The sequence below is a fragment of the Mastigoproctus giganteus genome, chromosome 12 (assembly GCF_048544385.1).
Source record: "Mastigoproctus giganteus isolate SK-2022 chromosome 12, ASM4854438v1, whole genome shotgun sequence".
NCBI classification, from domain to species: Eukaryota; Metazoa; Arthropoda; class Arachnida; order Uropygi; family Thelyphonidae; genus Mastigoproctus; species Mastigoproctus giganteus.
The window spans coordinates 92,631,503-92,645,803 of record NC_143586.1 but is presented as its reverse complement, the minus strand read 5'-3'; the positions used below and the strand labels follow the sequence as shown (position 1 = coordinate 92,645,803).

At 35.5% G+C, this 14,301-nt stretch overlaps 1 protein-coding gene across 1 annotated transcript in view; it reads right to left on the bottom strand.

Moving 5' to 3' along the window:
- The window catches only part of LOC150077278 (intersectin-1-like), a 126,325-nt gene that overhangs the window by 18,799 nt on the left and 93,225 nt on the right, over window positions 1-14,301 (bottom strand). The window contains exons 4-5 of the mRNA XM_090385839.1: window positions 8,482-8,691; window positions 6,934-7,013 (exon numbers count right to left, since the gene is read on the bottom strand). Coding sequence (XP_090241965.1) covers window positions 6,934-7,013; window positions 8,482-8,691 — 290 coding nt within the window. The remainder of the gene's footprint in view (window positions 1-6,933; window positions 7,014-8,481; window positions 8,692-14,301) is intronic.

The following is a 14,301-nucleotide window of genomic DNA, read 5'->3' as shown; positions in this document are numbered from 1 at the left end:
ATAGATTCAAAAAACAAAAGAAATATTAGAGAGAAAAAAATATATTAGTATATACCTGCATATTATTTGTATTAATATGCTGGTATTCGGTTTTTAAACTGATTCAGCCAACCGTTATTACATACAAAATTGTCACATCCAAATTGTTCAGCAAATTTTTCTGCTTGGGCCTTCAAGATTGGCCCATCGATTGAAAATCCAACACTTCTTTGTGTAGTGAACCATTGAAGCAATGCTTCATTGGTGTTTGTAACCTCACATTTTCTAAATTTTTTTATTTATTTATTTTTTTGGTTGTTCTTTTCCAGTGCTGGTATGTAAACATGTTTATTCTTCCACAATGTCATTACAGGTATATAGGAGAAACCCTGGAGACCACAATTAAAACAAATACAATGTCATTACTGTTGAAGAGGACAAAGAAACTTTTACACACCAACATTTTTTGCACCACATTCTAACTCATGAATAATGGACTTTTTCACGAATCAAGAGACACTTTCTTTTGTTAGTAGATGTTTCTGAAGGAAGGGTTCATTTGTAACTGATTTTATTTAAAATGACAGTAAAGTGATCTGTATACAAAGTTCTTAGAAGTCCCAAAATAAATTTATGGTTCAGTGAATACAAGACAATCTGCAAACAGGGTAATGCGACAAGCGGAACGCCAATGCACACTGTATAGCCCCATCCCCAAAAGGACAAGGTCATAAACTGGCCGCTAACCCAATGTGATGCAGGTGGTCATAAACTCTAAGTCGCCCTTTCATTTTTGTCTCTTCTAAGAATTGGGTGTTTTTGACTACCCAAGCAAATTAAGAATGTTTGCATAGTTACCAAAATTTGTACGGCATATCTGTGTAGTATGCTCGTTATAACACTGAGCGATTGCATGGAAATATGCGTAAATTAAAATCACTGTCTTTTTGCTCATTATTTTGTGATCTTGTTATTTCCGTGCTCGTTATAACTAAGTTCGACTGCATTAATAAAAAAAAATCCTTAAAAAACATTTGAATGTCTTTGTCTTTTGTGGTCAATGTAATTATCCAGTTGTTGTTGTTGTTTAGTTTTTAGGAGCACTAGCAACTAAGGCCATATTGCTCCGGGGATATGCGGTGGTCATTCCCTGACCTTTCCGCATTCTCCGTATTTGGTGGTCACGGGCTCGAACCCCAGTCTAATTAAGAAGCGTGTGCTACGCACTGCTGCTCCTGCCCACCTGGCTACAGAGGCGCCAATTATCCAGTACCAAGAACTAGATGGAGTTGCTCATCATACCTTCATCCTACCTTCCATGGTATGCCTCTTCTCCACCGACTGTATTGTTCTGGTGGATTCTTTTCCCATGCTCTGCACTAACATTACCTAGATTTGGCGTGAACAAATACAGGTAATGGTGCCGGTAATGGCTTGATTTCCATTCATCAACTCATCAAATAGTTCTTTATATTTTCACTCTTAATGTTATCAAGAAAACATTCATTACAAGCAAAATGACTGACAGGCATTTCACTTAGCATCAGTCATTTTGTCTTCCAGTTCTTGGGAAGCCAATAAATATATCACCTTTCACTTTGGCATCAGACAGTTTGGAAACAGTCTATATATGCCTGAAGGTACCACCTTGAGGATTCAACAAGTCCTTGAGGACTTGCTGAATAACAAATTATTCAACAAGTCCCAGCTTGATATGGAGTGGTAGAAGCAGACTGTTTCTTGCGACCAAAGGACTGTTTACTACATTGCACACACCAGGCTACAACTCAATTCCGGCAGACCATTCTCTAATCCTGTAGTACTGATCTACTGTCCTGCAGTCCCAGAGGCAGAGAAAACAAGAGAACTTAGTGAAATCACCTTAAAAATGGTAGAACCATTATAGTCTTCTTTAATATGAACAGGAATGGATGAGTGAATATTCCCATTGTGAAGTAACACATCTTTCAACCTTTTACTTGAGCCGTCAATGAAAAGATACCAGGTAAAAACATGCACAGCTGATGTCTTCTTTTTCTGTATGCAGAAGTCTTGCAGCTGGGATCCAACAGATTCCACTCTCTTAAATAAGATATGAGTTGTGCACTGGATTCGGTTAGAATCGAAATCCCTCATTAAGTCCTACAATTCTTGCTGATTAGAAAAATGTGACATTTTACTTGAACAGACTTCTGAGGAGTAATTCCACTTATCCTCTGTCATCTAATTCTGAAGACTCTTCTCTGGATGATGGATTGGAAATTTGGAGGTCTTTATTGTGTGGCATCAGAGCAATAGAGGGTGGCATGTTAAGATACATTACAGTTCTTCAATCCTGAGATTTTTTAAACTTTGATATATCGACCAAACAAAAGAAGCAGTCATCACAATGGTCTGTGATGATGATGGTTTGTAATGGTTTCTATGTTTGAGGCATAGAGCAAAAGGCACACACTTACAATTACCATAAAAGCATCCCCCTCTGACATTGGCCTGAATCTACCATTGCAGAAATGCCCACAACTTGCCTTGATTACACATAAGCATTCCAGAAAGGCTTTAAATGCACTGCAAAACTTGGTGCTGACAATGATGTTATGCTTCACTTGCTTTGGACTAACATAATATCCAAAAATATATTATGGATATTCAGCAAAAGAAGTGGCTGGAGATAATTTACACCTTCATTTGGTAGCTATAACAAACTACAAAATATAAATAATATATAAATAACTATACAAACAAACCTATATATCAGTATTGGCATGCCCATGTAATACAAGTTAATTGTACAAAAAAGCAAAATCTTTAATTGCTACCAAAATATTGTGAGAAAAACCAATGACACATGTGGATTCAGCATACAAAATACATATAAGAAACACTTAAATATAAACAAACGTTTTTGTGTTATATGGCAATTTTAAACTGTATAAAAAATGTTTTAAATTACCATAGTTAACACCACAGAAAATTGTCTTTTAGTTCAAACTTCTGTCCATGTTTACTTTGTCTCTTTTGCGACAAAAACATCTGATTCAATAATTTTTCATTTTTTTAATCTCCAGACAAAAGAAGAGAATTCTGACAGTTTTGATACCAGCAAATTTTTTGCTGCTACACATTTCATCCATTTAAAAACTTGTGCTGCAGGGTTAACTCTTGTTTTAGGAGGTATAGCAATAAAGTTCACAGACTGGTGCAAAGTGAAGGAACCCTAAAATGGTTTTATTTTTATTCAAAGTAACCACCACCTGACTGAATGCACTTACTACACAGTTCTAAAAGCTTCTGAAAAGAGTCAGTGAAGGCATCCAGCAAAGATTTTCCTTTGAGGACCGTTTTCACCTTGGGAAAGAGGAAGGGAACTGGTGCTACATCAGAAGAATAGGGTGGATGGTTGATATGTAACAATGCAATTTTCATCCGAAATGTTTTCACAAGAAGTGTGGATTGGACAGGGGCATTGCTGTAAAAGAAACCAGCTGCCTTTCTCAAGAAATTGTGCCCTCACCCAGGATATGTGCTTCAATAGTCTTTGAAGCACCTGTAGGTAGAACATAGCATTGACCCTCTTCCCTTAAGTTACAAACTACTTGTTGAGAAATTAAGATTATGTCAACAAGTCTGGATGAAATCTTTGCATAATGACACTCTTCATTGCTTCTACTCATTCCTTAGGCCATGCAGCATAAATTTCGCACAGATCTTCCTTTCCCCCTAAATCATCATGCAGAATTTGAAGAATCATCCTATTCGTATCCAATTCATCAGCTATCATTCTGAGTGTCCAATGACGATCTCTTGCCACAATTTTCCAAAATTTTTCAACTCTGTTTTCATTTCAAGGGGTTGACAGATGCCCACTTCTTGGGTCATCATGAACGTCTTCCCATCCATCTCTGAATCACTTTAACCATTCAAACACACTGAGTTTCATCACCAGGGGCAGGCGTCCTGAGGGTGCAAGGGGTGCACTGCACCTGGGCACCAATGTTCAAGGGGCACTTGAAAACCTGAAACTTACATACATATAAGAAGAAAATTTTAAAGGGGGGGGAGGTGCCAGATTTCAATTGCCATCTGGACACCAAATTGCAATTGGCATCCAGGTGCCACATACCCTAGGAATGCCCCTGTTCATTACCATAAACAGTTTTAACATTTTGTATGTCTCAGTTGCAGAATTTCCCAGTTTAAAGCAAAATTTGATATTCCTTTGTTGCTCCACTGCAAAATCGTAACATGGAACATTAATGCTACTAATGAAACCAGTTACTGTTGCTTGCAACCTGTCAGCCTACCGGATAATCTCTGTACCACCATCTGTTGGAAAAAGTTTGAACTACAAAATAGCACTTTCGTTTATTTTCAAGCTCATCAAACATGGACACAACAGCACCAGTCTGGAAACTTTACTGCCACACCTCGTATATCACTTTATTGCACTCTTATCCTCTTATGTTTTTCATTGCATGCTTATTCATCCATATTCTTTGACCTACTTTGAAAAACAGAGAAATCTTTGCCAACCATAATGGAGAATATTAAGACAGCTTTTACTTTTTATATATCATGAATGTGCCTATTGTCAACATGAATTCTGCAATTATTTATTTACAGGGAAGCTTTTAAGTTATGTCAACAGAACTGTGAAGAAACTCATGTAATTACACTTAACATTTCAAAGGCATTTATTTATGTTAGGCATAACTGAACCAAACTTACATTCAACATCCTACCCCCTGCATTTTGCAACTGGGCAATCAGTTTTATCCCTGACTGCTTGCCACTTGCTATGGTGGACAGTTTATATTTTCAAATTTCTCAGTTCTGACTAATTCTACACACCACAAAAAACAATCAAAAGTTCAAATATCTATTACTAATTCTTTAATAAAAATCTCTAAATCATTCTCCACCTGGAGAGAATATAATCTGGTTAACTTTTTACCTTATTTCTTCAAAAAAGAAAAATGTTTTGCTCATACTTATTTTGAAACAATACCAAGATTTACATACAAGAGATAGAAATCTTGGTATTATAAACATACTTATTACAGTTTTATTGGTATTCAAGAAACTATTCACATTTCATCCCACTTTTTTCTTCTGATAGCTATTAGTCCAGCCCATATTTGAAATCTATCTTATAATAAAACACTATCCCCATATTTGAGGTGACACCTTCAAAAATTTTTCCAAAGAACAATCTGGCTAGTTAAAAAGATTATTTCCTCCCCCCCATGATGACAACCACCCCAATAACACATTCACTCCATTTCCAATTCAACAGGCATTGAGCTGCTGCTACACATTAATTCTAGATATTTCCCTGTTGATTGTTGAAATAATTCTGCCCACATTTTTATGAAAAATCAGTTATAATCCTTTTCATTTATTACTTCTATTTTTATTCACTGAAACCTTGTTTCTTGCTTTCATAATATTTTCTGAAAATTATATGCCACCACAGTACTAGACTAAAATAAGGTTTTTGGAATTACCTGTAAAAAGTAAAAAACATTGTAATTTTTTTGTATTTTTGACTTGATGTGCACCTAATTCAATGCACTGGAAAACAGTAAATCATTAGAGCATAGCATACCACTAATTTTCTTCAAATAATAAGTGAATATCTGTTTAATCTACTATCTACTGTTGAAAAAAGTACGTCAGATGAAGTGATAGTGATGGTTTCACAAGATGCAAATGAGTGCCTAGACAAAAAAAAAAAAATGCAGAATAGCAGTCAGTGTTGGATCTCCCTGAATTTCTATAACTGCTACTATATGGCAGGGCAATGACATAATACCAGGCTGACGGTTGCTCGAAAGGGTTTTGGGATTATTTCTCCAATAACATACCATGCAGACTAAAGATCAAAGTAAGGGAATTTACAGCTCCCTGATTCTTCTCTCTAGGATGCCCCGCATGTTTGAGAATATTGGAGTTTGCTGTCATGCACTTTGCCCTATTCAAAATTCTTTTTGGACAGATGGTTGGATGGAGAGTAGCAGTGCCACCCTGGAAGGATCCAATAACTATGGGATAGAGGGAAGCCATCATAGGGTGCACATAGATAACATGTCCAGGTACGCTTGGGAAATCAAACTATGAAGGGGTACTGTAGCATATTGGCCTTCCCAACAAATGGCACTCCTTATCATTACAGAGTCACCACCTGCTTGCAATGCAGACATAACACAATCAGGATGCAAACTAACACAAATTTTTATCTAAAAAAATCGCCCTACAATCAGAGTAGATTAGTATAAATTATGATTTGTTGAACCAGACAACTTTTTGCCATCGGGGCGCAGCCCAAAATCTATCCCGTTGACACTGCTGTAGGCAGCAATTCCTTTTTATTGAATAGGTACACTGCTGTGAATTCCTTGTTTATGCAGTTTTTGACACATTTCTAGCCAACACGGTTATTTCAAAGCTTCTGTTAAATCCCATGGTTACAACTGCCACAGCATGCCTATTTCTAGTGGTAATTTTGACCAGAAATATGCTTGCAGTTACACATTTTTCCTTACCATTGAGGAAAGCCTTGGAGGCCTTTACTGATACACTGGCTGAATTCAATGTAGCCTGCAGAGTTATGTCACATATACAAACCCACACATTAGATGCCTTTGGAGGTCAATGATAACCATCTGCTCCACACATGCTGCTTATTATTAATGGAGTTTGTCACTACATGCAGTGTTCCCCAAGTGCAAATATATTAGACAGTCCATTTCTGGCCCATATTGTTGTTCCCCCCCCACCCCATCTATGCACTATAGGTATAAATACAGTAAAATATTAAGTTATAAATAAATATATTCTCTGGAAATTAATTGCAGTTAATTGATTTAATATTCATGTATTTAAGGTAGTTTTGTTTACAAAGAATTAATGTTAAGAATTAATTTTATATACAGCTGATATACACAACCTTACCTTGAAACTTGTTCAAGTGGTAAAAAGAGCAAGTCTTTTAACTTTTCCCATGGTAGTCCCTTGCATTTATTTTGATTTTCCTATTTTTCAAAAAGAATAATAATTTATATAATAATAAATTAATAATAAATACTATATAATAATTTGCTTATGCCCCTCCATCCCTCTATCCAGGAGGCTCTTTGAAATTGAATAACCCAAAGACTAAACAAGCTTTTGAACAGATTCCTTTTGCACCCTTGTATGTAGGAGTGGTGAAAAAAAAGGTTGTTTATACATGTGTGTGAAGGAAGACATTTGAACACCTTAATTGAGTTTTTTTTTTAAAATAGAAATCAGACACATAAATCAGCTGTTATAAAAAAAGTATTTAAATTTATTAGCAGATTCACAAATTATGGATTGTTAAAGTGTGACTACTGGCTTCACCATGTCCATCTGTCCGTCTATCCACAAGTGACAATTGAACTCTCAATGGAAGGACTGTCATGAAATTTTACATTCAGACATTTTAAAATTATTCATCAAGCCATTTCAAATTTCATTAAAATCAGACAAATAGAAATCCAGAAATTATTATTTCTTTTTTCCGTACAAATTTGTATGTAAAAATATATTAAATGTAGCTTTAATGCAGTATTGCTAGCTTAATATGATGCAGTTGCACTAACTTGTACAGTTTGTAATTAAAATGAATAGCTATGTTTATAAAACATAAACTATAGTTTTCTTAAGTGTTCTATAAAGTTATAATCTTAGTAATTAATTGATAAGGTGATAACTATATTTACTTTCCACTTCTGTTAATCACAGAAAAATAAAAAAATTTCAATTAATTTAAAAAAAAAAAGTCAGGCATGTCTGAAATGTAATGCATTGCATACATATTAACTAACTTATATTAAAATTGCATATTTTTAATTATTTTTTTTAAAAACAAAACCCTCTCTGCCACATTTTAGACAAGTTTTTTTCACATGTTAAAAATGCCAACATCTGGGCATTATCTTTACTGCAGCGAGCAAAATTTTAAAGAAACAAAAATCAAATAAACTCCACATTCTTTTACCACCAAGGGATGTAGCAAACATCTGAAGCAAGCAAGGTTTCTACTGGGAAACACATGGATCAAACATGATGGTAACCTGCTTTGCTAATTGGATTGGGAAAATACTGTTAAGGCTGTTATTATATTAAAAAACCATGTAGCGTCCTTCCCTAACTATATTGGAAAATGCTGTTAATTTTAAATTCTTGTTTTTCAACACTAGATAATATGCATGATTAGGTTGAAGGAAATACTTGCTTTTTATTTTTTTTTATGGCTAAACATTTCTGATAATAAAATAATTAACTGAGGAATTCATAACATAAATTGGCATTGATGTCACTCATATAGATTTTGTTTAAAATTGCAAAAAAAAAAAACAAAAAAACTCCAGCTCTAGCATATTTCATCCTGAGTTGCTATTGCCAGAGGGTTAACTATCAAAATTGAAGCATATGAAGCAGCACAATTAAATAGAATTCAAGTTTAATAATGCTTACCATAATGACTGCACTGGTTTGCTCCACATACTTGCTGTATGTAATATAAAGTTGTAAAGAAGGTATGATGTGCACAATGATTTCTTTTACTGGTAAACCTTGATTTAATTTTTGGATAATAATCTGATGATTAAGCTGCATATCCAAAATAACAGCATTCAGCTGATGTTTAGGTACTTCTTGTCTTTCAAGCAATGGATGATGAATATACTGTGAAAAAAAAAAAAATAATAATAAATAAACATGATAATAGAAATATGACAACAACATCACATAAAAATATGCATTATAAAGGGCATCCTATAAGTCCGGATCCATGGGAGAAAGTATGTTAGAGAAACCGGAAGTCAAAACTACAGAAAAATGGAAAAGTGTCTGTAAAGTAAAAATAATAAAAAAAAATAATACATTAAGATACTTAATGCTACAAATCCAATGATTTTAACGTCTTCACCAAGTGCCATCGAAACCAAGAGAAATGCAGCAAGAAGTAAAGCCTCTGTTTCTAACATGAAATATACGTAGCATGTGGTGGAAATAATGAAAGTTACAGAATGAGAGTATACAGAAGCCAGGTTAAGAGTAGCAATAAATAAATAATGTTGACGTATATTTCATGGCTAATCCGACAGAGGCAGAGATAGGAAAAGGAAAGAAAAAATAAATTAAAGAAACCAAAGCAGAGGGTCATCTTTGACCCTCCAAACTTACTGTTGCACCATGCCACAGTCAGTCAGAGTGTGGCCTGGACCATCACGCTAAAATGGAGTTGAAGAAAAAAAGTACCCAGCTATTGTCGGAAGAAATTTATAGTATGTTATAGTGACGTCAAGCACAGGAAGGCAGTAAGTAGGAAGAGATTAATATTGCTAGGAGTGATGGGAAGATCGGCATTAAACGAATGAAGCAGTACATCCCAGGATAGAGGAAAAAAGATAAACTATCAAAGTAGCATAATGTATACGCTGGACTTTGTTTAAAGCAAAAAAAGCGATGTATAGCAGAACAATAGCATCTTGATATTGCATTCGCAAAACTAATGGCAGACAAGAAATAAGATACTAGGACAGTGGAAAGTAATCTGAGGAAGAGAAAATAAGTGTGCTAGGGCAGTCTGGGGTCGCGAACCCCGTTCCTATAGTAAAACCCTGGACACAGTTCTGGGAGCATGCTTCATGTGTCTAAGTCAGTTATGTTAATAATGGTAAAAGATTAACATTTAAAATTACAGGCAGTTCTTACTTTACAAGTTTTTTTCCCCCAAGTATCAAGTATCAATGAAATTGTAAATATGAACATTAATTACAAAAAATGAATGGTAAACATCCATAAATACCGCATTCAAAACCACATGCGTAGCTATACAATACAGTGTACCCAGCTTTATGATATTAATCAGTTTCAGAGACACCATCGTATTTAAAATATAATGTGAACCCAATAACACATTGTCTTTTGGTAATTTGTTTCAAGATCTTGGAAGTTGAAATTTTTGCTGTATAACTAAGCTATTTTATCTATCTAATTTATCTCTATAAAATGTCATTTTTAAGGTCAGGAGCGTGACCTTAAGGCCATATAAAAGGTCATGATCGTGGTTTGTAAATTGTATTAGTTAACAATTCAAATCATTAAAATGCACTACACTTTCATTGTTATCATATGTTCCGCTTTAAGAATCAATTTTGAACGCCTTTGTGATATTTTTCTAAAGCACATTTCTAGAGGTCACAACCATAAAACAATTTGCACTTTCTTGTTTATTGGGCTTTTCTGTTACTGCAAGCAATTATAAATGGGTAGTAAACTTGATCTTTTTGCATTTGCGAAAATACTGATAGCTGGAATTGTGTGGTTTTATTTATGCTATTAAGGTGAAATGTATTTCCCCTTTACTGAAATCTTCAATCACATAAAACACAAATAAATTTTCAGAATCTTCTCTTCATTTCTTTTTTTTTAAGCTTCGTAAACTTGTTACTCCAAGCAAATTGTGTTAGTTGCAATTTGTGTGTGCCGTTAAAAAATGCTTATACATGCAAACATGAAATTTATAATTAAAAGAGAAGATTATCTTGGAAACAAACACTTCTTGAAACATATCTGAAGACGACTTCTTGTGAAACAAACCAACGAGTGCCGAGCTAATAATGAGTGATCAATGAGTGTGCATTTAGTCGATGATGATGAAGAATAAACATTCTTTGACATTTGTAAGTCATAAATAATTGATCTATTATTATAATTTGCTTGATTTTACAGGTTATGTTTTTATTTTTTTCGATAAATCAATCATTGTTTAAACAAACTAATTAGCTAACTAATTTCATTGTTCAGAACGTAACCCCTATTTTTAACCTTATGTCTATGGGAAATAAATTCCCGCCTTATGAGTTTTCACATTACGAGTGCGCGCTAGGAACGAATTACCTCTTAAAGTCGAGAACTACCTGTATAATAATTAATAATAATAATAAATATTATATTAATACTCCATTGGTAGCTAATTAATATATTGTTTATTATTATTATTATTACAATTTTAAATGGTAATCTTTTACCATTATTAATTATATAATATTGGTGTAAATACACCAGAGAACTCTTAAACGAAAAAACTACAATAGTAGTGTAAAAAGGGCATCATTTTATCTGTATCTCATATTGTGCACCTCCTTCACAACGAGTTGCCATGTTTTGCACTACCTTGAATAAGTAACGCTTCACTAAAAGAGAAGACTATTTTAGTGAAGCATTACTTATTCAAGGTAGGGCCATACATGGAGACTCGTTGTGAAGGAGATGCACAATACGAGATACAGATAAAATGATGCCCTTTTTACACTACTATTGTAGTTTTTTTGTTTAAGAGTTCTCTATGGTGTATTTATACCGATATTATATAGATATTTCATACACTTGAATATATGATACCTTGCTGCATTTAGTTTGACTTAAACCATTATTAACACAACTGACTTAAAACACATGAAGCATGGTCCCGGTGGTTGTTGTGCTGAGGATTTTTTGGCACAAGAGCCTCCTGGGCCATATTGTGCCCATTCTTTAACTTATGACTAAATATTTTATATAATAATTATCACACATGCTACCAGAACTTTGTTCAGGGTCCTACTGCGGCAGACATTCTCTCAGATATACCAGACAAGCTGTACTTGCTACCTGGGAGTCTAAAACGCTGATGGAACTGATATTTGGGTGACGCTCAAGTCAAGTGGACCCAATCTTGGCGAAGTCCGGACAGTCTGTGACAGCCAAATCCTCTGCTTGTACCTTCACGATGGTGGGACTGTTAGTAATCCTGGGTATAAGCTCCATATACAAGAATACTGGGTGACCACCCAGGTGTGAACCAACGTAAGCAGGGGTTGAGGTGTGGCGCCCACACCACATAGAGAATGCTGCCCTTTTTTGTGTTACCAGCAATACTAGATGGTAGATGACTCATCAACTGGTGCAATACCACCACTTTGCTTATTGGAGGCTTGAAGTAGTGGAACCCATGTTTAGTCTCGGGGGCTAAGTTCCGGTCAGCCCTTCCCCATCTCTTCCATCATGCAATATGACTGATGACTTTTGAGGTTATGATGGATATCATGGCAAGGTCAAAATTTCCTTACATTTCAAGAGTACAGCTCTAAAACGGTGTTTGCAGATTGGCCCTAGTTAGTACACTGGACCAAACCTATTGGTGACTCTCTAGGAGGCTTCCAAATCAGCTAGTGTATAATCTTCTTACCTCTACTCTGCTAGATAGTGACCGGAGGAAGTCCGAGCAGTGTGTTTGCAGGGAGCATTGTCGAGGCCACATTACGTCAAGGATCTGGTTATGTTCTTAAAATATGTATGCCATATCCAAAAATATTATTACTTCATACAACATGTCCCCTCCACTTTTCTTACTATTGAATACACCATGAATTGTCAAACTAATAGAGTAAGCTTATCTGCAAAAAGATCTAAACCACTCAACCACATCCTAGTCCATTTCACAAATATACGTGGTTTCAGTTCTAATCCCAACAATGTCCATTTCCACTTACAGGGTGCCAAAAGACCATGTACTTTTTTTGACAAAATCTCAGTTACAGGTTGATTCAACCATTGCTCATTTCAGTTGCCCAAATTATACACAGTATATATTCCCTGTTAGAGACTTGTAATTTGGAATCACCTCTTTTCAACCTTTTCTGGCTTAAAATCTTTCTACCTCATTCTGTCAAATTCATCTGTTGTCTCTACCATTCTCCCAACTCCACTAATAATTTGGAGCTCTTTGATCCTCTCTTTGCAACTTGATTTTCTCCAGTCTAACTTTCCTAACAGTGAGGAAATTTTCCTTGGTGATTTTAATGTTCACAACTCCAGCTGGCTTCCATTCTCTAGTCACAGAAACCCAGCTGGTTGAGATGCTGAGGCTTTTACAATTACTAATGACCTGGCAAAATTTGTTCATTTACCTACCAAAATAGCAGACATTCCTAACCATACAGCCAACACACTGGATCTTTTTTTTTACAAAAAATGCTTTAAAAGTACATGGTCGACGTGAGTGGTCTTTTGGCACCTCAGATCACAACTTGATGATTCCCTTCTCAATGGAGCCTTTATCTCATTGCTATTACCAACCTCATGTTGTTTGGCATTACAAGAAAACAAAATAGGATGACCTGTAAGATTTCTTTTCTTCTTTTCCTTGGTTGGATTACAGTTTCAAAACTTCTGATGTCAACATTCGCTCAGATGTGTCAGTGAAATTATTCTTGTGGGAATGGAATCGTTTATTCCACACTCCACTTTAAAATCTCGTCCTTTATCTAAACCTTGGTTTTCCAATAAATGTGCTAAGGCTGTTCAAGAGAAGAATGTTGCATATCGTAATTGGCCTGTTTCCAATTCTTCAGTTTCATTTTCTGCCTACACCAAAGCTCCCAACAATTGTAAAACAGTGATTAATCAGCACAAACTACATTTTGAAGAGGCTAAAAGTAGAAAACTTGCTTCTTGCCCTAATGGTAGCCGATCATTTCTGGCCCCTTGATAAATCTATTGGCCGCAACATTTGCCCATCTCTGCTCCCACCTCTGTCAAAATCAGATGGTTCTATTGTCAATTCATCCAAGGATAAAGCTGACTTGCTAGCATCCCATTTTTCTTCCAACTCATGTATTAATGATCTTGGTAAAACACCTCCCACCATTCCCAACATGCTCCATTCAATGGATCCTGTGGTCTTCTGTCAAAAGGATGTCAGAAGGATTTTGACAAATCCTGATGCTACGAAAGCTCCAGGTCCTGATGGTATTTCTCCACTTATTCCCGTTCTTTGCCACCTTTTTTCACTTACTTATTCCAAAGATGTTTTTCCTTCTGCATGGAAATTTGCTCATCCAGCCAGTTCCTAAAAAGGGTGACAAATCACTCCCATTCAATTATCGTCCCATTGCAATTACTTCTGCTCTTTCTAAAGTAATGGAGAAATCAATTAACTGCCAACCCTTAAACTACCTAGAAACCTACCGTGTGATCAACGATTGCCAGTATGGATTCCGTCAGTTTCGATCCACTGGTGCTATTCTGGCTTATGTTACCCATTTATGTACAAATTCAATGGAAAAGTTTGGCGAAACACAAGCAGTTGCTCTTGACATATCAAAGGCTTTCAATCGTGTTTGGCATAAAGGTCTTCTAAACAAGCTCCCATCTTATGGTTTGCCAGCCGTTTTTTGTTATTGGTTATCCAGTTTTCTCTCTGACCGCTCACTGAGGGTGATGGTAGATGGCTCTCTGTCTTCCAAC